Source organism: Leuresthes tenuis, unplaced genomic scaffold, assembly GCF_036924035.1.
Source record: "Leuresthes tenuis unplaced genomic scaffold, fLeuTen1.0.hap1 SCAF_5, whole genome shotgun sequence".
In the NCBI taxonomy this organism is placed as follows: Eukaryota; Metazoa; Chordata; class Actinopteri; order Atheriniformes; family Atherinopsidae; genus Leuresthes; species Leuresthes tenuis.
In genome coordinates, this window is record NW_027325359.1 from 20613096 (window position 1) to 20639954 (window position 26859).

The following is a 26859-nucleotide window of genomic DNA, read 5'->3' on the forward strand; positions in this document are numbered from 1 at the left end:
GGACAGCTGACAAATATGCCACTTTGTTTGTTTGACTTCCCTGCTCTTCCCCTGGTTATTTCATTGAATGTGTGCTTTGTTGATGATGGCGAGGTCTTTCCGGAGCTGCTGAGAGCACGTCTGGCCAGATAGATGAGCCGAGGTGGGATTTCCTCCAGCCCCATCCTGGTGTCGTTCCTTCTAATGTTTTTACACAGCATGTTGTACAAAATACAGTGGAAACTCCTTGTGTTAGTCAAACACTGTTATAGCTGCACTACTCAGACCTACCTATTTGGATTAAGTCTTAACCAAAAGTGATTACAGTGAGAAAAGTAAATGTTAAAATACATTCACTGAGAATTTCTTACAGAAGATAAGATATTGATGATAAATGCAGAGGTTCTTGACTAACATTCAGTCAGGCTGTATGTTTAGGCTGCATGTTGCTGAATTGAATCATCAACATTTCAGTTGGGTTATTGTTTTATGGAGAAGAATCAAAACAGTGAAAGTATCTAAAATTTTTGCAAAGTACTGTGAACAAGTAGTTAAGTAGTTGCAAGTAGTTAATTCCAGAATATTATCCTGTCTTTGCCAGTTATTACAATGCACTCAAGAAAAAAAATAAAGCATTGTATCTTTTTATATGTTCTTTCTCCCTTTCAGTTATTTTAAGACTAAACCACTGGAATCAGGGATTTATTTATTCTTTTTTTTTTTGCCAACATTAATCCTAACTGTGTCTGTCTCTGCTTTCCTGCAGCTCGTAGTCCCATCTTCTCCCACCTCATCATCTCACTAAAGGGTTTATGGACAATTCGGGCATTTGGGCACCAGACTTACTTCGAGACGCTCTTCCACAAGGCCTTGAACACCCACACAGCCACGTGGTTCCACTACCTGTCCACTCTGAGATGGTTCCTCTTCCGCTGCGACGTGCTGTTTGTCATCTTTTTTACTGCCGCTGCCTTCATTGCCGTGGGAACCAATCGTGAGTCATGGGAAGACTTTAGACAGTTGAAGGTTATATGAAGGGATGAAGGACAGATTTCAATATTATTATGTGATAAAAAGAGACTTGATCGGTTGTCCAGCTGTTGCTTATAGTACAGATGTATACTAAGTCAATCATCAGAATAATAGGGTAAGTTCACATAAGGACAACAAAATACCAGGTGCATTCTAAACAACTATGTTGAATGAAACCTTTTTGCTAATACGTTCACTGTCTTTGTTTCTGAGCTCTAAATTTTGATGTGGTGCTGCCAGTTACCCTTAGAGGTCACGTAATTAGTTCAGTTTGGTCCATCTATGTGCAGTTTTAGTGGCTCCGGGATCTGCAACACAATGAAACAGATTGCACCCCGAGCAAGCAGCACAATGAAGACCAAGGAGCTCTCCAAAAGGATTTAGGACAAAGTTTGGGTACAAACCTGCCAAGAAAGAACAGACCACACAAAGTCCTGGATCAGGCAAATTAGGCATTAATCAGAGTGGCAACAAAGGCTAAAGGACACCCTGAAGGAACTACAAAGCTCCATAGCAGAGATTGGAGTGAAAAAGAAAAATTGGCATGGCAAGTAACTGGAGTTAACTCAGATTAACAGGAAACTATACTTTTTTGCCACCAAGGAAAACACTTCATGAAACACAAACCCAAAGATCATTCCAACAGTGAAGCATGGTGGTGGTAGTATCTCTTTGGTGGGGCCTGGAAAATTGGTAAATATTGAAAGACTGATAAAATTTCTCAGAAATGTTGTTAATGAAATGGAATTCTCTTTCAGAGAATACCATTTCAAAGTGATAGGCATCTTGTGTTGCTCATATGATACAAACAAAACAGATATTTTTAATTCCACACTGTAAAACAGTAAAATACGAAACGTAGTAAAGGGGGTGAATATTTTATGAAGGTACTGTAGTGTCTTCATTGATGTATTACATGTAAGATGTATTACATGAAATGAGAATAACAGTAGTCATTATTTGTTTAATCAAGGTAGAGATTAGGGTATGTAGCTAGATCTTTCTGACAGGTTAGTTAATCCTCTGGGCTGAACAACTGAAGAAGTGGAATTGTATTGAGAGCTGCAGTGTATATTCAGATATTAGGATCAGAACACTTTGTCTGCAAAAACTGATCAAAACTGTTGGAATGTTGCTGGATAGAATACCAAAAGGAAACATGTGTTTGTTTAATTAAACCAATGGGAAAAGCAAGCACACACACGCAAAAACATGTGTTATTGTGTCACAGGCTGTGTTTATGTTGAGAGCAGGTTTAAGGGTCATTTCACAGCTCATTAGCTTGTAATGGAGCCAGTAGCAGAGTGCAGCTCTGACATCAGAGAGGAAAGCTTTGATTGGACAATACTGTTGACGTTGTGTATGCTGATATGTGTGTTTGTGTGTGCACACTCACTCCACAGAGGACAAACCAGGGGAGGTTGGCATCATTGTGGCCATGGCCATGCTCATCCTTGGGACTTTCCAATGGGCTATCATCACCAGCATCAATGCGGATGAACTGGTATGAGATTCAGACACACATACACACACACAAAGCTATTATTGTTTGCATCATGGTAGTAAGACCTGGTTATACTTCTCATTTAGAGATCCTTAAAACATGGCAAACGCACACACATTAAAGAGTGTTTTTTCCTGAGCATAGTTTTTTACATGGATCTCACGTTTTTTATATACCTTTATACTTTGTGCAGCCAATCCTCACAATTTCTGCCCATCTGATATTCAGCCTTCCCAAATTTCCCTACAAATTTCCCACTTAATTGTTAATAACTCTGGTTCATGCAGTTCACTCTAGTGCTTACCGCCAAAACAAGGACAGACTATGGGCAAGTTGCTTCTGCACCACTCAGACCCGATAGTGGTCAGAAATTTGCTGTGGAATAAAATTAAGAAGAAGAAAATTAAGCTTAAGAAGTTATGGCTGCACAGTCTGTGTTACATTATCAGAGAACAGTTGAAAAACTTTTCTTTCTCAACTTCATTTATTTGGTAATGGATGTTCTTCCAGTTAGTGATGATATGTAGTTTAAGAGTTTGAAAGCACTTATTGTTAGCCCTTTTTGATAAAAATGTATTGTAATTTTGTTTGGCATTACTTGGGAACTGTTGAGATTTTACAAATATTATGTGCAATTCTGTCATCCAGTTTTACACAGTGTGTTATTATCATCACTGTTCTTGAAGCAGAGCATACATTATGATTATGAGCTGTCCCAACTGTGGTGTTATCTTTGGTCGAGGCTCCAATACAGGGTCTTATATTCATTGTGAGACATGATCAAAGACAGTAGTCATTGACGTTGTTTTCAGAAACTTAGGATGACTGTCTTGCAGTGTGACCACTGCTAAAACCTACTTTTATTTATCAATCAGTACAAATTCACTAGGAAAAGATTAAAAGAAACCCAAACTTGCAATTAGAACAAAATGTTTTAATGATTCCAGCAAGAAAAAAAAGCCTTTTGAGACACTTTTCAGATATTTGCAGTCAGATTCAGATTTACAGCCATGTAACAAAAAATGTGTTTGATGTGGCATTGAATGACCTGCATTGAACTAACAAAAGTGCTCAAATCTCACAGTCTGTTGGTATTTTTGTGTCCTCAGTCGACATATGCTCACCAAAAAAAAGGAAGAAAAAGGAATTTCTTTGGACAAAAACACCTTTCAAATGAATGTAATGTTTTTTTGTTAATACAGCTGGGATGGTTTGTTTTTTGTACACACAATCAGAAGGCAGCAGATAAGAATTCAAGCTGCTGATGATGTGGTTGGCCATCGTTTGTTCTTTTTGTTCTGGTTTGCCTCTGTAGGGTGAGGGTAAAGGGAGCAGGCAGAACTGAAGGTACCTCAGCTGCAACATGCTGTTTATGAAGACTGTGTGAGGCTCTTGTGAGTCAACCTGACTCACAAGAGCTATTCAGCGGTCTTTTCCCCCACATTGTGGTTAGTGAAGCTGAGCAAGCTTATCAGAGTGCAGGACTCTTTGTTCAGTTTGTACACACACTCACAGTGGTGGTAGAGGTGTGTGTGTTTAGGGAAGTTAGCATGGCACCACACATTGTGTGGAAAGAAAAATATGAATGCAAAGAGTCCTGAATTGCATTGTCAACGATGGTAAGAAAGGTTCAGATGAAATAACTTCCAGTTATGTACTTTTTTTAGTTAAGTACCATTTGATTTTCTGAAGATCTCAAAGTAACACAATGTGGAGATTGCATCTATGTGATAAAGCCTATACAAGAAAAAAGTTTTACACTTGCAGCACGTTGATTGATGTTTCAGTCGAAACAAAGCGATTTTTACACTTGATATATCTTCATCGCTCTCAGCTCCCTTCACCCTTCATCTACCCTTCTCTCAGATGCGTTCAGTTGATCGAGTGTTCAAATTTATCGACCTGCCGTCAGAGGAGACACTGCTGGGAAGATCTGGGGGTAAAGGAGGTCATGACCTTGTCATCAACAACCCTCACGTGCACGACTATTGGCCCAACCATGGCCAGCTGGATGTCCAGGGTCTTACTGTCAAATACACAGAGGCTGTGCGTGCTGTGCTCAATGACATCTCTTTCTCTGTGGAGGGCGGGCAGAGTGTAAGTCCTGAGTGATGGGTACAGAGGGGTTTGTGTTTCCAGTGTGGAATGAAAGTTGGAACAGTGATGCATATTAGCTGTATTTTATCAGTTTTGAAACATCAAAACACCCTTTGGGCAGGGATGAACTGCTATGTATGGATGCTAGTGAATAATCAATATTTTATATTTACACTCAACTTATTTCATAAGGAAACAGTTTGTGCTGTTCTGACAAACCCACTGACATCACCTCTGTAGTTCAGTTAAGCTCCTCTGAGTACTTCTCAGATGCAAATGTATTTATTCTGTTTCTGTTCGTATGTGTGTGTGTGTGTGTGCGTGTGTGTAGGTGGGTCTGTTGGGTCGAACAGGTTCTGGGAAGAGCACGCTACTGTCAGCTCTGCTGCGTCTCACAGCCATTGATGGAGAAATGTCTATTGACGGCGTTTCTTCAAGCTCCGTCTCACTGCAAACATGGAGAAAGGCCTTTGGAGTGGTGCCACAGGTACACATTTGACTGCAGATGTTTCTGCTTCAAAATTCAGGAAATCTTGTTGGGTTGTAGGAGGGTTGTCGCAATATTTGAATTTCAAACTCAAAATCAACACTGAGGAAAAACCATTTTGCTCCCGCAGAGAGAAAAATGAGGAATGAAGAAACATTAAAATATGTTTTAATAAACAGCTTCAGATTAACTTTTTCTGCTCTTTGCACTAATTGTTCTTACTGAAAATAGGTACTGCAGCACTAAAAGGAGCATGGCTTAAAGCATCTCTGTTGCTATGCTTTAATTTTTTTACTTTTGCCTATATACCAATAGGTAGGTGTTTTGATCCTAAACAAACAAATTACAGAAATGACCAAACTTTTAAGTAAATTACAGTAAAACTGTCCAATTAGTTTACATTTAATTGGACAGTTTGTTTTAGGGGTTTTTCACACAAAAAACAAATAACTTAATATTAATGCAGTAAGACTGATATTAATCATTTAAAACAAAAATGCAATTTGATATTTCTGGAGGATAGACTGTCATAGACTGTCATTTATTAGTGAAAATTTTAAGATGGGATGAGTATCAATGTATGGAGGTGCATGTTGGCTTATGTTATTTGGTTTACACGTCAGTCACATCCAGGTAGCTGAACACATATTGTGTTGTGTCTAAGAGTCAAATTCACTTAAGCTTTTTTTCCATAAACCTAATTACAGATAGTGAAGCCAGTTCTTCATATATACCATGCCAGTGTATTAACATGTTGCTGGTAAAACCACGGCAGTTGGGTTACGTAGTTTATCCAACATGCTATTGTTGCATTCACGAGTATCTCATGTTTAAAGTTTGTTGTTGATTCAGTAAACTAGCTTTCACTGTAAATGTTTGGTCACATTGATATCAGTACATGAAATACACAGCACTCCTCTTTTATTTTCTTGACCTTAAAGTGAATGGGAAGACATGTCACATATGCTGCATGCTGGGACATTTGCACCATCCTGTGAAGAACGCTTTCATTGTTCATCATTGTTGCCTGATAAGATTTTCTTTTTTTGGATTTACATTTTTTTCTTTTTATATTTTGGGGAGAGAAGATGGATCGAGAGTAATTAAATCTAATTTCCGAATGCAAGATCTGCTGATTAAGAAGTCTGAAGTTTTTGACTAGTTTAAAGAAAAATCCTAGTACTTCCAGTTACATTCAGCAATGTGTTAATTTTATGCAGTCATGGGTTGTGGATTTTATGAGTCACTATGTTGATAATAAAGATATTTTCAATATTTCACTAACTAGCAGTGGACAAATATGTTTAACATATGAGGATTAAAATGGACTGATGATTTAAGAGGCTGATCCCAAAGTTTGAATGTAAAAATACATGCTGAAGTCAAAATTCAGAGAACACAATATTCATTTTTATACACACACACTTGTCTTTTTCCTGCCTTTTTGTTTTGCTTTATTTATTATGGCAAAAATCTACTTGCTGCTGCATTATGTGATAATGTGTGCTGTGCCATGAGGAAATCAAAGTTGGGAACAGCGGTGTCTTAGCCTCCGGGCAAAAATTGGTGTACTTCAAAACAAGTCAGAGGCATATATTTTTAAGATTCACAAAGAAGACAAACACACAAAACACATTGATTCTCACTACCTTCTGGTGTTTCATAATGGGTATTACAGCATTTTAAAATCCTCTGATCATATTTCATAGAATTCTTGGTGCACCAAGCAAAATGCTGTCATACTGTCTCCAAAAATGGACACAAAATGCAACATTTTGAAGTCTTTTCAACAATAAAAACAATGTTAACTTAATGATAAGGATTACAATGAGGCTAACTGACCAACAACTATATTTTTCAAAGACACATTCTTTAATAAGTGTAGCTGTCAGTACTTTGGTATCAAATGTCTTAAATTAATATGGTGACTTTTTTTTTTCCTCTGGCCAATATACCACTGTAGTTTATGACAATTCAGTGTACTTATATTCAGTTGTTATCTCTTTATTTTGTTGAAAAAGAAAATCTTCATCCTGACTGGAACTTTCCGGGTGAACTTGGACCCATATGGACGTTATAATGATGAGGAGCTGTGGAGAGTGGCTGAGGAGGTGAGGTTCCCTTGCTGTGATTATGATTACAGTTGTGATTGGTAAATGAATCTACTCTGTCAAAATTTTTATCTTTCTTATCATTTAGAGGCTATGAACCTTATAATTTTGATCATTAGATGCATATTTAAATATCTTCCTTGTTCATCTGGTCATAAAAAAAGAAAAATAACATGAAAATCTATGACAGTCTTGTGTTGACCGGATGAAGGCAGAATGTTTAGCTCACTGTAACACCTTGCTGCTCTTCTGTTAAATAAGCTTTTCTTTGATGTCACAAAGCTTTTCACTTTAATATAAGGAAAGCATACAACAACACAAAAATATTATGTCTGTATTGTAAAAGCCAGCCATTTAGTTAATGAGCTTGAACCCCAGACATCAGAGGGTAGAGTAAAATCTCTTCCATGTCCCTGCAGGTTGGTTTGAAGTCTGTCATTGAGCAGTTTCCAGACAAGCTGGACTTTCAGCTGGAGGACGGAGGCAGTGTGCTGAGCAACGGACACAAGCAGCTTGTGTGCCTTGCCCGTTCCATCCTCAGCAAAGCCCGCATCTTGCTGCTGGATGAGCCTTCTGCCTACCTCGACCCCATGTCAGTATCAACAAGAAAACATGGTCTCTTTATCTGTGGTGGGATTTAACCTGACTAACCAAAACTCCTTTAGTCATATTGTTTTGTTTGACACAATCAGGAATTTTGTCTCTCCTGATATTCCGTATGCACCAGTGGGCAATGAGTTTTTACACTTTTTTGTAAGTAAAGTTGCTGTCATCAGGTCAGATATTTCTCCATCAACTTCTCAACATTATGTCTACAATTTTCTTCCATCTGTTACTTGGTCCTCCTTTACTCCTGCTACCTTACAGGTCATCACAGCTTTACTGTTTTACTTGAAACTGACTTCAAGTCCTCTTGATGTCCTCCCTACTCCCGTCTTTAAATATATTGGGCACTGTATTATAGAAATGATCATTTTCTCTCTTCAAGCTGGCTCAGTTCCCAGTTTATTTTAAAAAGTTGTTGTTGAGCCACTACTGCAAGGAAAACCTCATTTGGATCCATCTCTTCCAAATAGCTACAGACCAATGTCCAAAAAGAAATAGAAATAGAAAAATACCTCTTTCATCCCCCAGTGGGGCAAATTCAAAATTAGTCAAGTAACTCAAAATAAAAAAGAATACATTTATTATTATTATTATTATTATTATTATTATTATTATTATTATTATTATTATTATTATTATAATAATAATAATAATAATGATAATTAAATTAATACATAAATCAAATTATCTTATTTCTCAAAGATTTTGGAGAAAACAGTGGCCGACCAACTCAACAATTTTTTGGAGAAAACCATTGTGATACTTTCCAGTCTGGTTTTTGCAAATTGCACTCCACAGAAACTGCTTTATTTAAGGTCTCTCGTGACATTTTGATGGCAGCAGATTCTGGTTACTGGTTACTGTTCTGGTTTTATTGGATCTCTCCTCTGCCTTTGATACTGTCCATCACAGTATCATGATAAACAGGCTTCAGGAATTGTTTGGGATTACTGGTGTCATTTTAAAATGGTTCACATCGTACCTGTCTGAGACATTACTGTTGATGTAAATGGGGGAATGGCTGATTCAGCTGACCTGCACTGCAGGTTACCTCAGGAATCTGTTTTTGGTCCAATTTTATTTTTGCTGTACATGTTTCCTTTTGGCCAAGTTATTAGACATTACCATAATATTTCTTATCACCTCTATGCCAATGATATCCAGATATATTGCTCTTTTAAAGCTTCTAAATTTTATAAACTGTCTTGTTTACGAAATTGGCTGACAGATGTCAAGCAATGGTTATAAGACAACTGCCTTCAGTTAAACAATGAGAAAACTAAAACTTTGATAATAGCTCTGATGTCTGGTGGTCCCAGACATCAGAAAATATCAGCTTTATAGGCTCTTCTGATAAATCAAATGCTAGAAATTTGGGTGTCCTATTTGATAGTTCATTGTCATATTAGCAACACTCCCAACAATTAGTTGGGAACTGTTTTTATCACTTAAGGAACAGTTCAAAACTCAGACTGCTGGAGTCAAAAGCTGAAAGATGATTGAGATGATTATCCATGCTTTTATCTCTTCTCATTTAGATTATTGTTGCAGTCTTTTAACCTGTTTAAATAAATCAGCTTTGGACCGTTTTTTGCATTTGCAAAATGCTGCAGTAAGACTTCTAACTGGCACCAATAGAAGATCTCACATTACTCCAGTCTTGGCTTCTCTTCATTGGTTGCCAGTAAATTTTAGTTCATTTTAAGATTTTAGTCTTTACTTTTAAGGCCTTACATGGTCAAGCTCCACAATATATCGCTGACCTGCTGAAACCCCATTCTTCTTCTCGTGATTCGAGGTCGACAGGTCAGATGTTGTTGGTTGCCCCACGTACTCTGTTCAAAACTTGTGGGATTGGGCATTTCAGGCAGTGGCACCAAGACTGTGGAACTCTCTCCCGCTTTCTTTACACTTTACTGATTCCATTAACTCTTTTAATAAGCAGCTGAAGACATTTTTATACAGAAAAGCTTTTCATTTATTAAATTGATGACTCACAGTGTGTTGTGTTTTATTTATTTTTTGTAAATGTTTACAAATATGACCATCCTTCCTTGCCCTTATCAAATTGACCAAACTCTGAGACCACCATAGTTTTCAGTAAGTGGTTGGATGAGGAGGGTGATATTTGGGTATTCAGTTAGTCGCAGTCTGGTGTTTATGCCACTAGATGGCACTAAGTCTTACTTACTGGACTATGACATTCAAAGCTAGACAATACATTGTAAACCTAACGGCACTGAGATCAGTGAGAAACTGTGCATCTTTTTAAAAGTCAGTAGCAGATAATTGTAGAATATATAATCAAGATAAGCCACTTCACATGTCATCCTGTTTGTGTGTACTTATGTAAACTCTTTGATATTGTACTGTTTTGCTCTCACTCTGTGTTTTGTTTTTTTAGCAACGTTAACGGTAGTAATAGATTATTTCTGCTATGGAATTGCTTCCTGCTGCGCACTCAGACACAGCAACCATCTGAAAGTCATTAAGAGTTTGTATATTTTCTTTCTGCTTGTGGCATCCTGTAAGATGAGGTCACAATGCAGCTCACACCATGCATGTCTTACTTGTGCAGTGTTCCTGTCATTGCATCTGGTGACAATCTAGAGTGCTTACAGTAATTTTGAAGTACTGTATGTGAAGTGTGCGTGTATAAGCATATGCACAGAGGAGGGTCATGATAGCAAATGAAGCCTAGCTTTCTGCTGAGTTTGCCACAGGTTAAACTAATGTCATAGCAATGGAGAGAGACGGCCTTTGATGATGATGTTGATGATAGCATGTGTGTGTGTTTGTCTTTGTATTTGCATGTGTGTGAGCAGAACTCTACAGGTCCTGAGGAAGACCCTGAAGCAATCATTTTCTGGCTGTACTGTCATTCTTTCAGAACACAGAGTGGAGGCGCTGCTAGAATGTCAAGTATTCCTGGTGAGTGTCTGACTCAGTATTGGTTGAAACCCGAATTTGGTCTGCCGGACAGTTTTTGCCAAGACAGTTTTCATTATGAATTTTATCAGCATGTTTTGCTAGAAGAAAAGAAAGTAATGAAACTTCCTTTCTTCATGTTGCAGATTTAGACATGTGTGCTGGAATGTTTGTTGGTATGTTTGTAATTGAAGTTTGTGCCAGAGCAAATAACTGGCATAATATACATTGAGTGGTCAGGTTGAGAGGAGCCACAGTCAGGACTAACAACATTTTGTTCACTCTCCAAATTGTACTCTCAGAAGGAACACCACAAAATTGCATTTGATTTCCAAAGCCTCTGGTTGAACTCACAGGATCATTCATCTGTCATGAGCAAAACTGACTGAGATCCTTTTCTCAGATTGTCTTATCTGAGTATAACAATAAATCACCATCTGTTTATCTTTGCTGAAAGTGATCTGACCAAAAATTCTTTATTTTTGTGTGATACAGTTTTACACAATGTGTCACTTTACACCATCTGAGAATGGACCTAATGTAGGCCAATCATAAGAGCTTTATCTTACAAAATCTAAACTGAAAGTTGATTATCACAGCCATCAACTTTCAATGTTCTCACTGTGCTTTCCACAACATGGTGGTTTTTAGATCAAACAAATGTATGTAAGTGCAGTCGGCACTTTGCAAGTTGATGGAATGTTTTCTAGATAATTCAAAGCTTTGAAATTTTCATTGATTTACTCATAAAAAGCATGTATCACAAACTTCACAAACTCTATTAGATATTCATTAAAAAAAAATCCTCTCCCAGATGAATCCATAATCAGCTTCTCTATCCTCTTTCCTTTGAAGATGATCGAGGACAGCTCCGTAAAAAGCTATGACTCTATTCAGAAACTCATGAACGAAATGAGTCACCTGAAACAGGCCATGAGCCCATCTGACCGTCTCCGCCTCTTTCCAACACTTCACCGCCTAAACTCCACTAAGAGGGTGCCACCGCAGAATGCCAAGATCTCCTCCCTGCCAGAGGAAACGGAAGATGAAGTCCAGGACACTCGCCTCTAAGCTGCCAGATCAACACAGATGGACACACACGTCTTACACATATGTATATATACATACAGACACACAAAAACAGGGCTTACTTCTGGTGTTTGTATACTGATGAGTTTTGGTTATTTCTGAAGCATTGTTTTCCCAAATTACTAGTTTGCATATCTCAGTTACAGTCATTTAAGTCATTTGTATGATAACTCAATAAATACTCAATTGGAATTGATTTAAAAACTAAACTGACCGTGCAAAGAAGATATAATACATAATATTTTGTTTATATACATATTGAATAAAAAATAAATAGATAAATATTTAACTTCACATTTTAACAAACATGTAAATTAACACGTAAAAACACAAGCTCAGACAGCACACACTAAACGCACACAATACAGTAATAAATAATGGCACAAAGCATCTGGACTCATTTACTCAAAGAATTCACTCACAAACAGAAGTTGCAGAGGAATTTTTGTACATATGTGATAAAACGTAATTGAGATAATTTGTCTGCATATGAATCTTAGGATGAAATCCTGATGAAAAATTATAAATCAGGTGTGTACAGTGGAAAAAAACCAATACACGTTCACTGACCACCAACATGGTACGACACAGTTGCAAGTTTAAAGAAGGAATGGAAGGTGAAAAACCTTTGCATGGCGGTGAATTTTGTTGTAATTCCAAAAACCTAATAAAGCAGTGAGTGTTTGCGCAACAGGGAGAGCTCTGGACCGAAGCATCTTACTTTCAGAGGGGTGGAGGATAAAATCCTCTGTCAAAAGTCAGTCAAACCATTTCCATATCTGAACATGCTCTATAAACTGGTTTGGCCTAACTGGACATTTAAGTTATTGAACCACTCCAAGTGCCTTTGCTGGTTTCAGTCACACGGGGCAAACTTAATGTGAGTGTTATGGTTGTACTTAATGTTCTCTCCTATATTTGCTTTGAAAAAGCAAGTTGTTGTTTGTTTTTTTTTGTTGCATGATTTATTGTTTAAGAACAGCTTTTTTGCTGTGGCTATTGAACAACGAGCCTGTTTTCTTCTGAGGACTTTAGTGTCAACTAAGGCTGAGCATGAAATTGCTGTAGAGGACAGACTACTCCACTTCCATAAATGAGGGTGGAGCTCTTTTTTGCTAGACAGTTTTGAAGTGTAACTACAAGCATTACAAGTAAATGTTAAGATAGTAAGAGCCTTTGAAAGTTAAGAACAGGGCTTTATTCTTCACGTTGAGCTGATGGATCTGCAGTACAAGTATCAAAACATTTTCATTACTTTGTCATTGATTATGTACTAAAGTATTGGTTGTTTAAAGAGCTGATATGTTTTTATTTGAATATAATCAGCTTCACTTGAGGCTTCCACATGTAGGCTTTGGTGTTTCCGAAGGCACTCGTTGACGTTAGTGGGATCTATCCTAGATAGATCCTAGATATCCCACTATATAAATATACAGTTCCACTCAAAGGTTTGGACACACCTAACCAATTCATTTTTGATTGGATAGGTATGTCCAAACTTTCGATGTCTGCATTCTTACCCATCAATTGATCCTTTTTTTTCTGGAGTCATAAATTACATACAGGGACACGCTGCATGCTTATCTGCCACTTCAGTGGCACGGCCCATAATTGTGCTTGACATTGTCTTGATACAATTCAGTTTAAAAGACTGAGTTACATCCAGATGCTCAAAACTTTTTCTTTTCCATAATCTGACCACAAATATGTATTGTACCCCATTTCAGGGATGGGGTCTTATCATCAGGACTGACTCACATTTGGAGAGAGTCCCCAGCAGAGATTCAAGGAATTGCAGGTTCTGAATTATGTAATTTGGTGAATCAGCTTTCTGATAAAAATGTTTAAACCATGCAGTATAGCTGGAACTGCCCAATGAGAAAAAGAAAATCATTAACTCCACATCAAAGTGTGATCAGAGTCCATGTCCATCAACAGCACCTCTTTAAGTGTGAAACTTCTGCTGTAGCTTCTTATCCATTCATGGAATAAACATATCTGAATTAATATTGTCTGATTTGCGTCAGTATCTTTGATTTGTCAGTCTTAACCTGCAGAAGCTCCACTGCTGTCAGCAAGCACACATCGACCAGCAGAGAGATGCTGTTGACTGATGCAAATAATTAGTTATGACTCAAATACCCTTATTTTTCTCAGTGTATGCACTTTAGAGACACCTTGACGTACTCATCAGCTTTTACAGCAAGGAAAAGTAAAGTGATTACATGCAGCACAACAGCTGTTATCACATTTTTTTCACATTTTTAATATCTTTTTCTCAAATGCAAAACAATTCCTTCTCATTTTCCACATTGCATCCCCTCTAAGTTGGAAACCATTTAGGCTCCTCTGATGTCACAATATTGTTTATTTTCTTCTTTGGCTGAGGAAAGATGCTCCTCTAATGCTGACTATGTTTTTTTGAAGGAACCCACAGAAATTTAAGGTGCCATTGAAAAGCTGTGATTTTTTTTATTTTTATTTTATGCTGTAATTTAAGAACAAAGTTTTTCTTACTCATAGCAAATGGACACAAAATGTCCAAAAAATGTTTAAATGTATTTGTTCAACCAGCTGTATTTCCAGTAAAGATAGATTTTGAGAATTTGAAAGTGGTTGTGTCATTTTTCTCAAATCTTATTTGTTGTGGCGTAATGAAATCCACTAATTCTAACATTAATATACACATTTACATTTACAATTAAATGTAAATGTAACCTACCGTCTATTCATTAATTTGTCTTAATACAGGGCAAAAAATAAATAAAAAAATTAATTGCCACTACGGGGTGTGAGATAATGCGTGAGAGGTGACCAAATTTTTTCAAATATCGGGAGTTTATCCATGAGAGTATATTTAATTCTCTCTAAATGGAGAGTGTTAGTAAGATCACTAAGCCACATCTTTGTGGTGGGTGCTTCTTTCTTTTTCCAATGCATGAGAAGTAATTTCTTGGCAACGATGAGACTATAGGAGAGGAAACATTGCTGGGATTTGTTTAATTTCTTAATATCATCTGACATTCCAAGAATTATAGTGAGTGGTTTAGGCTCTAACTGTACGTTAAGTATTTCAGACATTAAACTGAAGATATTAGACCAAAAGAACTTGACCTTAGAACATAGAGCAAAGCTGTGAAGCAACGTGTCGTCCGCTGCATGACATTTGTCGCATATAGGGGACAACTCGGGGTATATTCTATGTAACCTTTCCTTAGAGTAATGAAGACGATGTAAAATTTTAAACTGGATTAGGCAGTGCCTGGCATTATTGGAGCATCGATGAGTGTGTTGCAAACTCTCTTCCCATATAATGTCTGGTATCTCAGTGCCCAGTTCTTCCTCCTATTTTGTTTTAATTGGGATGGAGTTCACAGGACTAGTAGATTGCAAGATATCATATATAAAAGATATTGATTTTTCTGAGCAAGACATGGGGCTGAGGCATTTATTAAGACACAAGCCTTTGAAAGTCTCATAATTTTGCAGATGTGTTCTTACATAGTCCCTTATTTGCAAATACCTAAAGAAACTACGTCCAGGTAGATTATATTTACTCTGTAACTGTGCAAAGGATGCAAACATACCTTTAATGTATAGGTCTCCTATTGTATGGATGCCTATAGTCCTCCAGAGATTCAAAGTATCATCCATAATGGATGGTGGAAAGGTTGGGTTTCTAGCGATAGGTAGTGCATAAGATATGGGTTTCAGCTTAAAGTGTGACTTTAAGCACACTTTAGTGTGACAATTTGTTTCCAAATGCGCACTGTACTATGGATCATCACATTGCAATTATATAAAGACTTCTCAATAGTGCAAGGTGCCAGGAGAATGGCACCCAAAGAATAAAGCTGGCATGTCTCCTGTTCTAATTCGGGCCAGTTTGGTGGGATTGCTGTGTCATCCAGCCAGTATGCCATAATCCTAATTTGTGAGGCCCAATAATATGATAAAAAATTTGGGAGTGCCAAGCCCCCCTCCATCTTAGATTTGCAGAGGTGTTTCTTACGAATTATATGGGTTTTGTAGTCCCAAAGGAAAGGGAGCTGTGGAATGTTAATGTCTATTGTATTAAAGAAGGATTTAGGAAGAAACACTGGAATGCTCTGAAATAAATAAAGTAATTGGGGCAAGAAAATCATTTTAATGGCATTGACTCTGCCCACTAATGATATTGGCAAGGACTTCCAGAACTGTATATTTGACTGTAACTTAGACAGCAGTGGTTGGAAATTCTCCTTAAATAACTGGGAGTGACACTTTGTGATCTGAATCCCTAAATATGTAAATTTTTCTGGAGATACACGAAAAGGGAGGTTCTGTAACCAGGCATCATTCTGTACGTGCACGGGCATTAGCACACTTATCTTTCCTCGCTTTTATTCCAATTTATCCTATAGCCAGAGAAGGACCCAAAAGTGTTGATTTTATCAAGTATCTGCGGAATCGTGACTTGTGGCTGAGAGATGAATAACAAAATATCATCAGCGTATAATGAAATTTTGTTTAAAGATTTTTGTGTATTATAACCATGAATTAAGGGATCTGAGCGGATACTCTCGGCAAGGGGTTCAATTGCTAAAGCAAAAATCAAGGGCGATAGAGGGCACCCTTGTCTTGTTCCTCTATGTAGATTAAAACAGGGAGACATATTACATACCAAGATATTTGGTTTGTGAGTATCTGAGCACGGGGGTTGTTATAAAGAAGTTTCACCATTGAAATAAATCTCTCACCAAAATTAAATCTTTTTAAGATTTCAAATAGATAAGGCCATTCAACTTGGTCAAATGCCTTCTCAGCATCGAGTGAGAGAATGGCTAACTCTTCCTTTGGTCTGTTAGTAGCATACATTACGTTAAACAAGCGTCTAAGATTGAAAAAAGAATTTCTCCTTGGTATAAAACCAGTCTGGTCTGGATGCACTAATTTCTCTAAGAAGGGGCTTAATCTATTTGCTAAAATTTTAGAAAATAATTTCCCATCTTGGTTTAACAGGGAAATGGGACGAAAAGAGCCTACCTCTTCTGGGTCCTTACCCTTTTTATGAATCACTGTAATGACTGCTTCTGTTAAGGTAGGAGGTAGGACACCATCAGTGTGAGCTTGAGTAAACACCTTATATAGATAAGGACAGAGAGTTTTGTTAAATTTTTTTATACAGCTTACCTGGAAGGCCATCAGGGCCTGGGGCTTTGTTGCTTTTAAGTGAAGTGATGGCTTTTTTTACTTCTTCGATAGAAATTTCAGAGTTCAGCTGAGCTGACTCATGTTCATCAAGTTGAGTGATATTACATTTATCTAAGAAGTTCTGCATAGCGATATAGTCTGCATCAATTTGGGAAGTGTATAAATTTTTATAAAATTGAAGAAATCGATCGTTAATGTCTTTAGGTTTAATCAGAGTCTCACCGTTGTCAGCTTTTATGTATTGTGCGATCATTTTCCTGTTTTCTGAGCTGTCGGGCTAAGAGTCTATGTGGCTTGTCATTAAACTCGAAATATTTCTGTTTGGTATACAAAAATGCCTTACTAATCCTTGCCAAGAGTATCTTATTAAATTCATATTTTAAACCTGACATTTTTTTATGTAAATCACTGGAAGGAGTCTGGGCATTCTCTTTATCTAGAAGATCAATTTGGTTGTCAAGTTCAAGCAACCTGGCTTTGTTCTTTTTCCTTCTGAATGCTTCAAATGAAATAATAGAGCCTCTAAGAAAAGCTTTAAATGCCTCCCAGAGAGTAGAAGGGGTTGTTTCTGAATTATCATTAGTGTCAAAATAGAGGGATATCTGAGCTTTTAAATAATCACAAAACTCTTTTTCGGTTAATAAAAGAGGGTTTAGTCTCCAGTTCGTCTGCGGCTTCGCCATGTTTAAAATATTCAAAGTGCACGTGAGGGGGCAGTGGTCGGAGATCAGAATATTGTGGTATTTCGCATTCATGGCATATGGCATCAGTTTAGCATCTATGAGAAAATAATCTATTCTGCTGTATGAGTTATGCCTTGCAGAGTAAAAGGAGTAGTCCCTTCCGGACGGATTACCGACTCTCCAAATGTCAGACAAATTATCATTATTGATAAATGTATTAAGAAAGACACTTGAATTGCTTTTCTCTATTCTACGAGCGGAAGACCTATCCAAATACGGATCTAACACGCAATTGAAGTCCCCTGCAATAACTAAATTAGTTTGGGACAAGTCTGGTATAAGAGACATCACCTTCTGAAAGAAAGATGGATTGTCTATGTTCGGAGCGTATAAGTTCACCAAGGTCAGAGGCGTAGAATATATTTCCCCAGTTACAATCAAAAAGCGACCTTCCTTATCAGATATTGTGTCTTTGTGGATGAAAGGAATGCCTTTCTTTACCATGATCGCCGTATCTCTTGCTATAGCATTGAAAGATGAGTGGTAAATATTATTAATCCATTTACACCTTAATCTAATATGAGGGTCCTTTTTCAAATGAGTTTCTTGTAGGAATATCAGGTCTGGTGTTAATGATTTAAGATGGGCAAAGACTTTACCTCTTTTGTTAAGTCCACACACATTCCAGCTGGCTAAAGTTAGATCTCTCCTCTCTCTTGTATTCAGATCATCTTGTGTTGACATATCAGACAGAGGCAGAGTAAAAATCTGATTCAATTAGTCCACCTTCAAGTTGTGATTTTACAATAGCTAGACGGTTAGATCCCATCCCTCCCTCTCCCTTCCCATAACTCCCTTAAACCCCCTAGAACAAACTGAGCAGACAAAAAACAAAGACATTTCTAGCCAGTACCAAACAAAAGGTATAGCGCGAGAATACTTCGGGAAGTGTTACAAAAAGTAATAAGAATAATGATAAAATAAAAAACAAATACAAAATAATAAGACTCTAACCAAAAACTTACTTCCCTGAGCTGTTACTGTTGACCTTTGTTAACTTAAGTAACTCTAACTTCTCAAAATAGATAGCTCGTCAAATTTCTTAGATTTGAAAATAACAAAAAACGTTTTCATTGTAGTATGAAGACAATTCAGGTGTAACAGTCCCAACGTAGATTCTGGGGAATTAAACCAGTATGCATAATTACTGGGGCGGTTCACCTGTACAGAACATATTATGCCATTCAGAAAGATGGGCTACCACTCTTTGGATGAACAAACAAGTGAGGGGCAAAGAGGCAAGAGCGGGACAAGAGAGTGAAAAATAAGAAAACAAAAAGTTCACCACATCGGTGACGTCTCACCGACGGTCAGCGTCCTCTCGTTGCCCTCCATTCTGGGATATGAATGTCTGTATGCAGCTCGCTACCCACTCAGTCGGGCAGCCCGGTGTATCCATTTCACTGCCGATGTCTATTGTGGATGTCCAAAGTGTTTCTCCGCGTAATCTTGAGCTTCCTTCGGGTCGGTGAAGGACATTTTCACTCCTCCGTGCGTCACCATCAATCTGGCCGGGTAGATCAGTCCGTACCTGACGTCCGATCTTCCTCGTAACATTCCTCTAACTTTAGTGAATGCAGCTCTCTTCTTGACCACAGAAGGGGGGAAATCCGGAAATATTAATATTTTCCGCCCCTGGTATTCCAGGTTATTATTTTCTGTGGCCTTGCGTGGTATTTCCTCACGAATATGGCAATAATGCAGCCTCAGGATGAAGGGTCGCGGGGGGTCTTCGGGTTTCGGCTTTTGGCGGTTTATCCTGTATGCCCGGTCAATCAGCGGCTGCTCCGGCAGAGATAGCGCTTCGGCCAGGAGATGCGCAATGAACTCTCTGGGCCGTGGTCCTTCTTTTCCCTCCGGTATTCCTATAATCCTGATATTGTTCCTCCTCGAGCGCGCCTCGAGGTCCTCACATTTTTCATTCAGGTGCTTAACTTTCGTTGTCAGATTATCCACTGTGGATTGCAGTGTGGAAAGCATGTCAGAGTGGGTTGAAGCGCATTCTTCTAGCTCTTTCAGAGCGTCCTCGTGCACCACCGACATGCCTCTCAACTCCGAAATAGACCTTTGGACATGTTCATTTAGTGATGAAATCTCGCCCCTGATGGTAGCAGAAACTTCTGTGATGCGGTTCTCTATGGTGGCACAGACCTCTGATTTAATTCGGTTCACCTGTGTGCTTAAAACACTGATGGCCTCGAGTACCGTCTTATTAGAGGGTTCATCCACACCCCTGTCGTCAGCTTCTGGGGCCTCCGAGTCCGGCGTGCTCGAGGCGCCTGGGCCTGCCTCGGGTGACTCGTTCTTCTTACTTTTCGGTTTAACCATTGTGAAAACTGAGCAGAATATTGTGCTCTGTCGATTCCTGCTGCGTTTATATTCTTCATAAAGTGGATAGCGTTCAATAAATTTGTGTTTTTGTTCAATTTTAAACGGATTTTTGACGAGCTATCTGGAGGTGCAGCTTACCCTACCATTGCTCACTAGTGCCCTCAGTCATTCATTACATAGTTGAATGCGATGAGATCAAAATAACAAAAATTATCAAAATTATTATCCCATGGTGATCTGGATTTGGAATCATACCCAAACAAAAATGGAAAATCAGATTACAGGCTGATCCAACTTCAGTGGAAATTCCTCAAGACAAGTCAAAATGAGGCTCAGTAGTGTGTGTGGCCTCCAAGTACTTGTATCACCTCACTACAATACCTGGAAATACTCCTGATGAGGATGTTCTCCTGAGGGATCTCCTCCCAGACCTTGACAGTCTGTGGTACAACGTGGCGTTGGTGGATGGAACGAGACATGATGTCCCAGAAGTGTTCGATTGGATTCAGGTCTGAGGAACGGGCAGGCCAGTCCATAGCATCAATGCCTTTATCATGCAGGATGCTGACACATTTCATGCACATAAGGCCTAGCATTGTCATACATCAGAAGGAACCCAAGGCCCACTGCACCAGCATATGGTCTCACAATGGGTCTGAGGATCTCATCCCGGTACCTAATGGCAATCAGGATACCTCTGGCTAGCACATGGAGGGTTACGCGGCACTACAAAGAAATGCCTCCCCACACCATTACTGACCCACCGCCAAACCGGTCATACTGTAGGATGTTGCAGGCAGCAGAATGTAGGTATATTGTCAGAAAAAAATCTCTCAAAATTCGGCTCAGAGTCGCTGGATACGATTAACACAAAACATTTATTGCAAGAAAGAGACAAGTCCGCACAACCTATCAGAAAGCTGGAATCTATCTTTGACATTGCTTTGTGTTAGGTACAAAATATTTATAATGCACATTGTAAATTGGGACAGAGTGATAGCTTATTTCTAAATGCGGTCTGGCTTTAGCACACACAATACAATTATATTGATTATTTTGTTGCACCGTATACAACATCCATTCCAGCTATTTATTTTCCGATCACTATAACCTGTTATGGACTACTATTCATTCTCACAAAATTCCAATTGATACATCGGCAATGCTTCGGAAATCTTGTACCAACATACGTTTCACATATGTTCTTCTCAGAATACACATGTTCTTTTTGGTTGCCTCCACATGCAATAACTGAGCATTAGTCAACCTCGGCCACCCCATCCATTCCTATAACAAAATGTGAGGAACATGCAGGGAGTAAATATTAATGACTGTAGTCATTCCTGTATTCGTGTTAAACTGGCTAAACATGATGTGTGCTCGAGTGTAGCCTGTATGCTAACTGTGTCATGCGGACAGAGGCTAAGGCATGGTTGTAATGTGACGCTGCTGCCAATTTCTTGTATTAGTTTCATATTGTAGAGAAATGGTAAAAGTGCAATCGTTGCAGGTTAAGAAAAATGGGTGTTTAATGTGATTAGGCAAGATATGTTTTGTTCATTCTTACAAAATTCCAATTGATACATCGGCATTGCTTCGGAAATCTTGTACCAACATACGTTTCACATATGTTCTTCTCAGAATACACATGTTCTTTTTGGTTGCCTCCACATGCAATAACTGAGCATTAGTCAACCTCGGCCACCCCATCCATTCCTATAACAAAATGTAGGTTCACAAGTTGTCTATTGGACCTGAGGGACCTCCTACCTCTGTGGTCAGTCTGTATTAAGGGTGTGAGGGTGATTCATTGTAATGCATTATCTTTAGTTTTTGTTCATCTGTGCTTAATACCATATAATTAGGGATACTATAATAAAAACAATGACTAACAATATGCAGCTGGTTCCTTTTAACCCACTAAATCCTGGTAATCTAAATGGATGCCACGGCCGTTGTCTGTCCATTTTCTCTGTCTCGTTTTAGCCATTGTTTTCTTCACTGAGGTTGAGATGAACTCCCTTCTGTTGAGAGAATTCCCCTTTGTCGTCAGACTTATGCCACAGAGGCCTTACTAGTTCACAGTGTGATAAGTGAATCCAGGATATATTATTTTAGCTGCTGTGGGTGTTGTAAGTAATACCTGATATGGATTCTTCTCTTTCTTCATCATGTCCGGTGAATGGTTCTAACTGTGGGAGTACAAATGCTCATACATTATCTCAAATGGAGTTAATCCTGTGCTAGCTGGAATAATATGCATATTTAGGACTACTAGTGGTAAACAGTAACTCAATTTTTTTCCATTTCTTCTATTTTCTTCAACCTTGACTTGATTATTCCATTGTGTCTCTCCACCAAACCTGCTGATTGTGGATGATATGCACAGTGGTTTCTAAGGTCTATTCTTAAGTTCTTTGCCATCAGGGAGATGATGGCAAAGAACTACAGTGTCCCATTCTCACTGTAGATCTTTTCAGGAATACCAAATCTAGGAAATATTTAATTCACCAGTGCTTTTGTTACTGAGAGTGCATCTGCCTGTGCACATGGAAATACCTCAACTCATTTGGTAAAACATCAATCATCACCAGGCAGAAACTTTTTCCTTCACTTTTATTTAGTTCAATGAATTCCATACAAATGCGTTGAAAAGGGAACTGTCCTAGGCCACCTTGTGGATCATATTTTGCACATATTTGACATGTTAGACAAAAATCCTTTATTTTGATATTATTATTTATTATTTGAAAAATCATAAGCTGTAAAAACCTTGTTTATAATTGCTACCATCCCTCCTGTGGAGACATGACATGGTCCGTGGCTCAATACTGCAGCATATTTAAACAAAGTCTTTGGCAATATGGATTTTCCTTCAGGTTACTCATATAAGTTTGACTGTGTATAGTAAATGGCACCTTTATTCTGAGCGTGGCTGCTTTTCGCATATCACATAACACTTGATGGTTTCTATGTGAGTTTCCTCTTTGGAGAGGAGGTTTTCTTCTGGTAACTGAGCAGCTTTTTTTCTTCTTCATCTGCTTTTCTATTACCTTTTGAGACAGGATCAGTGTTCGTAATATGTGCAGCACATTTATAAATTACTACTTTATTTAGCAGTTGAATAGCATTTAATAATGCTAAAATCAAATCTTTATGGTTTATAGATTTGCCTGTGATGTTGTCATCCCTCTGTTTTTCCATTGCTGTGCAAACACATTAAGATTAAGATTACTTTTTATTGTCATGTTACAAGTGTTACAAGTCATACGAAATTACTCTGCATTTGACCCATCCAGTTGGGCACCTGTTGAACACACACATGAACAACCTTTCTGCTTAATCTAATTAATAGTTATCTGCAGGCTTAGAAACTGCTAATAGTATTAATATATTACTCCACTTGTGCAACTCTCTGGTCACTGTGACTGAACAAAAAAAATAAACCTGACTCGTTGTGACTCTGATTCACTGCAGCTACCTTTAAATTTCTCTTTAAGAAAGCCCTTGTTTGATATCTGACTCCCGTCGCATATTTTATTGCTCTTTTGTTAATATCCTAATATTCACTTTAACCCTTTCTGTAAAGAACTTTTCTTCTCTGTTATGAGATATATGCGGCGATCTCTGATGAATATGATATCAGTTCCTTTAAGTTTTAGGGAAGTTAATCAATCAGAAGTAATGAAGCCATCAATATGTTAAATTCTCCATTTCCTGCTAATATTTCTGATAAACTTATCATGTTGTTGCAAAAGCCAGCCTCAACTTTAGAAAAGGTATCAGTTTGGCTTGAAAACCATCTGCACCTGAAAAATTTGACTGTCTGGTCTCAGACCTGCCTCCGGTCAAATTATTAAATTTTTAATACCTTGAACTTTGTCATTAAAGAATATTGCAAACTCATTATGTAAGGATGATCAAAAAAACAAGGCAATTCTAAATACATTGAATGGGTTGATTTAAGTTTAAGGATACTAAAAAAGTCAAAAGGAAAAGGGAAACATTAAGACTGCTAAGTTGATATTCATTATGATCGGTAGATCAGTCATCCATTACTTTTTGGGATAAAATATTAAGAGGATAAAAAGACGATCTGTGTTTAGAATGCTATTTAATTTCCATAATGTTTTGTGGGAATGCACCTTAAATTGAAATATGCCGTGTTTGGTTGTTTACATAAGTTTCACTTTCTTTTGCCATAAGTATTGATTATCAGTTTGTGATCGGAGGATCTGTTCATGATTGCTAATGCCTCGTTCAGTCTGCGTACGGAACTTGTTGCTTACGTTCGTCCATTACAACATTGGACTTGACTGCAGCTAAACTGTGTCCGTGTCATATTTCCTATTTCCCCTTTTATAAGCAAGAACGAGGGTTGCATTATGTTTGAATGATTTATATTTGTGTTTAAATTGTGAGGAACATGCAGGGAGTAAATATTAATGACTGTAGTCATTCCTGTATTCGTGTTAAACTGGCTAAATATGACGTGTGCTCGAGTGTAACCTGTATGCTAACTGTCATGCGGACAGAGGCTAAGGCATGGTTGTAATGTGACGCTGCTGCCAATTTCTTGTATTAGTTTCATATTGTAGAGAAATGGTAAAAGTGCAATCGTTGCAGGTTAAGAAAAATGGGTGTTTAATGTGATTAGGCAAGATCTGTTATATGTTTAAGTGCAACACTACTGAGATTAAAATGTTGTGTATTCTGAATTAGTGATGGCAAAAAAATGGCAGCATTTGGCATTACAGCATACTTCCTGATTGTGCAGTTTCTTAGAGGGACATTATTATGTTATGCAAAGGGAAATTAAATGTTTATTTGTAGTATTGTGTAAACATGTCATTATTCTGTTCATCGTAAATTCATTACAACACTGGACTTGATCGCAGCTACACTGTGTCCGTGTCGTATTTCCTATTTCCCCTTTTACAGGGGCGTAACAATTACACTTAGATGTAGAAATTAATTCTAAAGGCAGTAACAAACAGTTCAAAGAAAACACAAAAATTATCAGATAAAGCACAAATTGTTTTATCTCAATTTTAAATGACACATACTCAAATTAAGGCAAAAACATTGTTAGACAGGAGAAACTCAGTAAGCTGTTGGTATACAACTTTTTCTAGGACTTTGCCTAAGAATGGCAGGTTTGATATGGAAATGATAAAATCTCAGTTTGTAAAACTGAAAACTTTTGCTCAGTTTTTCCTGTGAAAGGAGCAAATATTTTAACTTTGTTTATCTCAGATCTTCTGAACTTTAACTCTTTAAGAGAGCTGTTAAATCTTAATTCACAAACTTGTACTACTGCTTAGTTTTAAACGTGTTCTTAACTGGATTTACTTTGTACATTTTATTATCTTTGTCTTCCCCTTCTCTAGGATTGGGAAATTTTACAATGTTCAAATCTCCTTTAAAACAAAATTTATTTTCTCATCTGTATAAGTATTGAATATAAAATATTATTTGATATTATTATGAATCATGTATTTAGTACTCCCACTTAACTCCCGGTTAGCTTTAGTATAGGTATTCCCCATATTACACCCTTTAGCAGCTAATCAATTTGAATAGAGTTAATCCGAGTAACTAGTCAGTGAAACATTACACCTGTCATTACGTCACCAGTAACAACAGTACAACTAAACCACAAGGTTTGCTCACCTTCAGCAGCTGTTTCACCACCACTTCAACTCAATTTTATACATACATAGCAAACATAACAACAACACTGCAACAAACAAGCAAACAAAGAAAGAAAGATGGATTTACTTATTGCGATCCCGAATCGCAAACTTTCTTAAGAAAGATTCCCCTTTTAATGTGCTGCACGGAGTTATTTATTCCCTGTAGTCTTCTCACACAGACTATGGACTCGCTCACCTTTAACTTAACTGGTTTTATGTTACTTATCATGGGTTAATCTGAAACAATTATACAGTCTTTAGTTAAAGGCTACTCCCTTTGGTACTTAGCTGCGCTTCAAATAGCAACGTTTTTTTCAATAGCAATGCCCCTACATAAATGTATCGTCATATCACAGGTTTCTCATTGCAATCTTACACAGTTTAGTTAAAGGCTGCTCTCGGGTACTTAGCTGCAGTTGCAAAAAATAGCAAAGTTTTTGCAGATCTTAATTAAGTATCACACATTTATTAATTAAACTTAATCGGTCTTGCAGATATTAGCTGTATATTAACTTTAATACTAGACTTCACTGGAAGAGTGGGTTACAGTTAAACATGTCCTGTTCCATACTCACTTCACTTTTTAAAACTCACTATTATTTGCAAACGTCTTATTTAAATGAAGTTCAATTTAACCTCATTGGTCTAACAGTTGTTAGTTAAATAATCCCTAAATTTTTTTTTTTTCCCTTAATAATCGCACTATTTTTCACCAACAATAGTCACACAAAGAGTTCCTTATCATAAATCCACTGGTAAGTAGGCCGGGGCCGATAATCAATAAATCAATTAAGGCAGACAAATTAAAATTAAAAATTAACTTGCCATGTGCATGCGTTTGTTTTCCTCGTCTCTCGCCTCCAAGCAGACTGGATGACAAGAGGGTTCACTCTGTGCTCGGTCTCAGCACTTGGGCGCGTTTGTTCCATAGCGGAATAAACGGAGTGAACCCTCTTGTCAGTCATCCAGTGTCTTTGTCTCTGTGGGGGGAGGCTGGGCCACTAGCATTGGCTACACACAGGCTGTATCCGAAATTATTCTCTAATCACTATATAGTGCACTA

The 26859-nt window shown here is 37.8% G+C and overlaps 1 protein-coding gene across 1 annotated transcript in view; it reads left to right on the forward strand.

Annotated features, from left to right (window-relative positions):
- cftr (CF transmembrane conductance regulator) overlaps window positions 1–14445 on the forward strand; it is a 43755-nt gene extending 29310 nt beyond the window's left edge. Inside the window, exons 20-27 of the mRNA XM_072386453.1 lie at window positions 746–973; window positions 2415–2515; window positions 4382–4612; window positions 4944–5099; window positions 7121–7210; window positions 7630–7802; window positions 10642–10747; window positions 11600–14445. Of these exons, the coding sequence (XP_072242554.1) occupies window positions 746–973; window positions 2415–2515; window positions 4382–4612; window positions 4944–5099; window positions 7121–7210; window positions 7630–7802; window positions 10642–10747; window positions 11600–11815 (1301 nt within the window). The 3' untranslated portion in view covers window positions 11816–14445. The remainder of the gene's footprint in view (window positions 1–745; window positions 974–2414; window positions 2516–4381; window positions 4613–4943; window positions 5100–7120; window positions 7211–7629; window positions 7803–10641; window positions 10748–11599) is intronic.
- Window positions 14446–26859: the final 12414 nt, after the last annotated feature.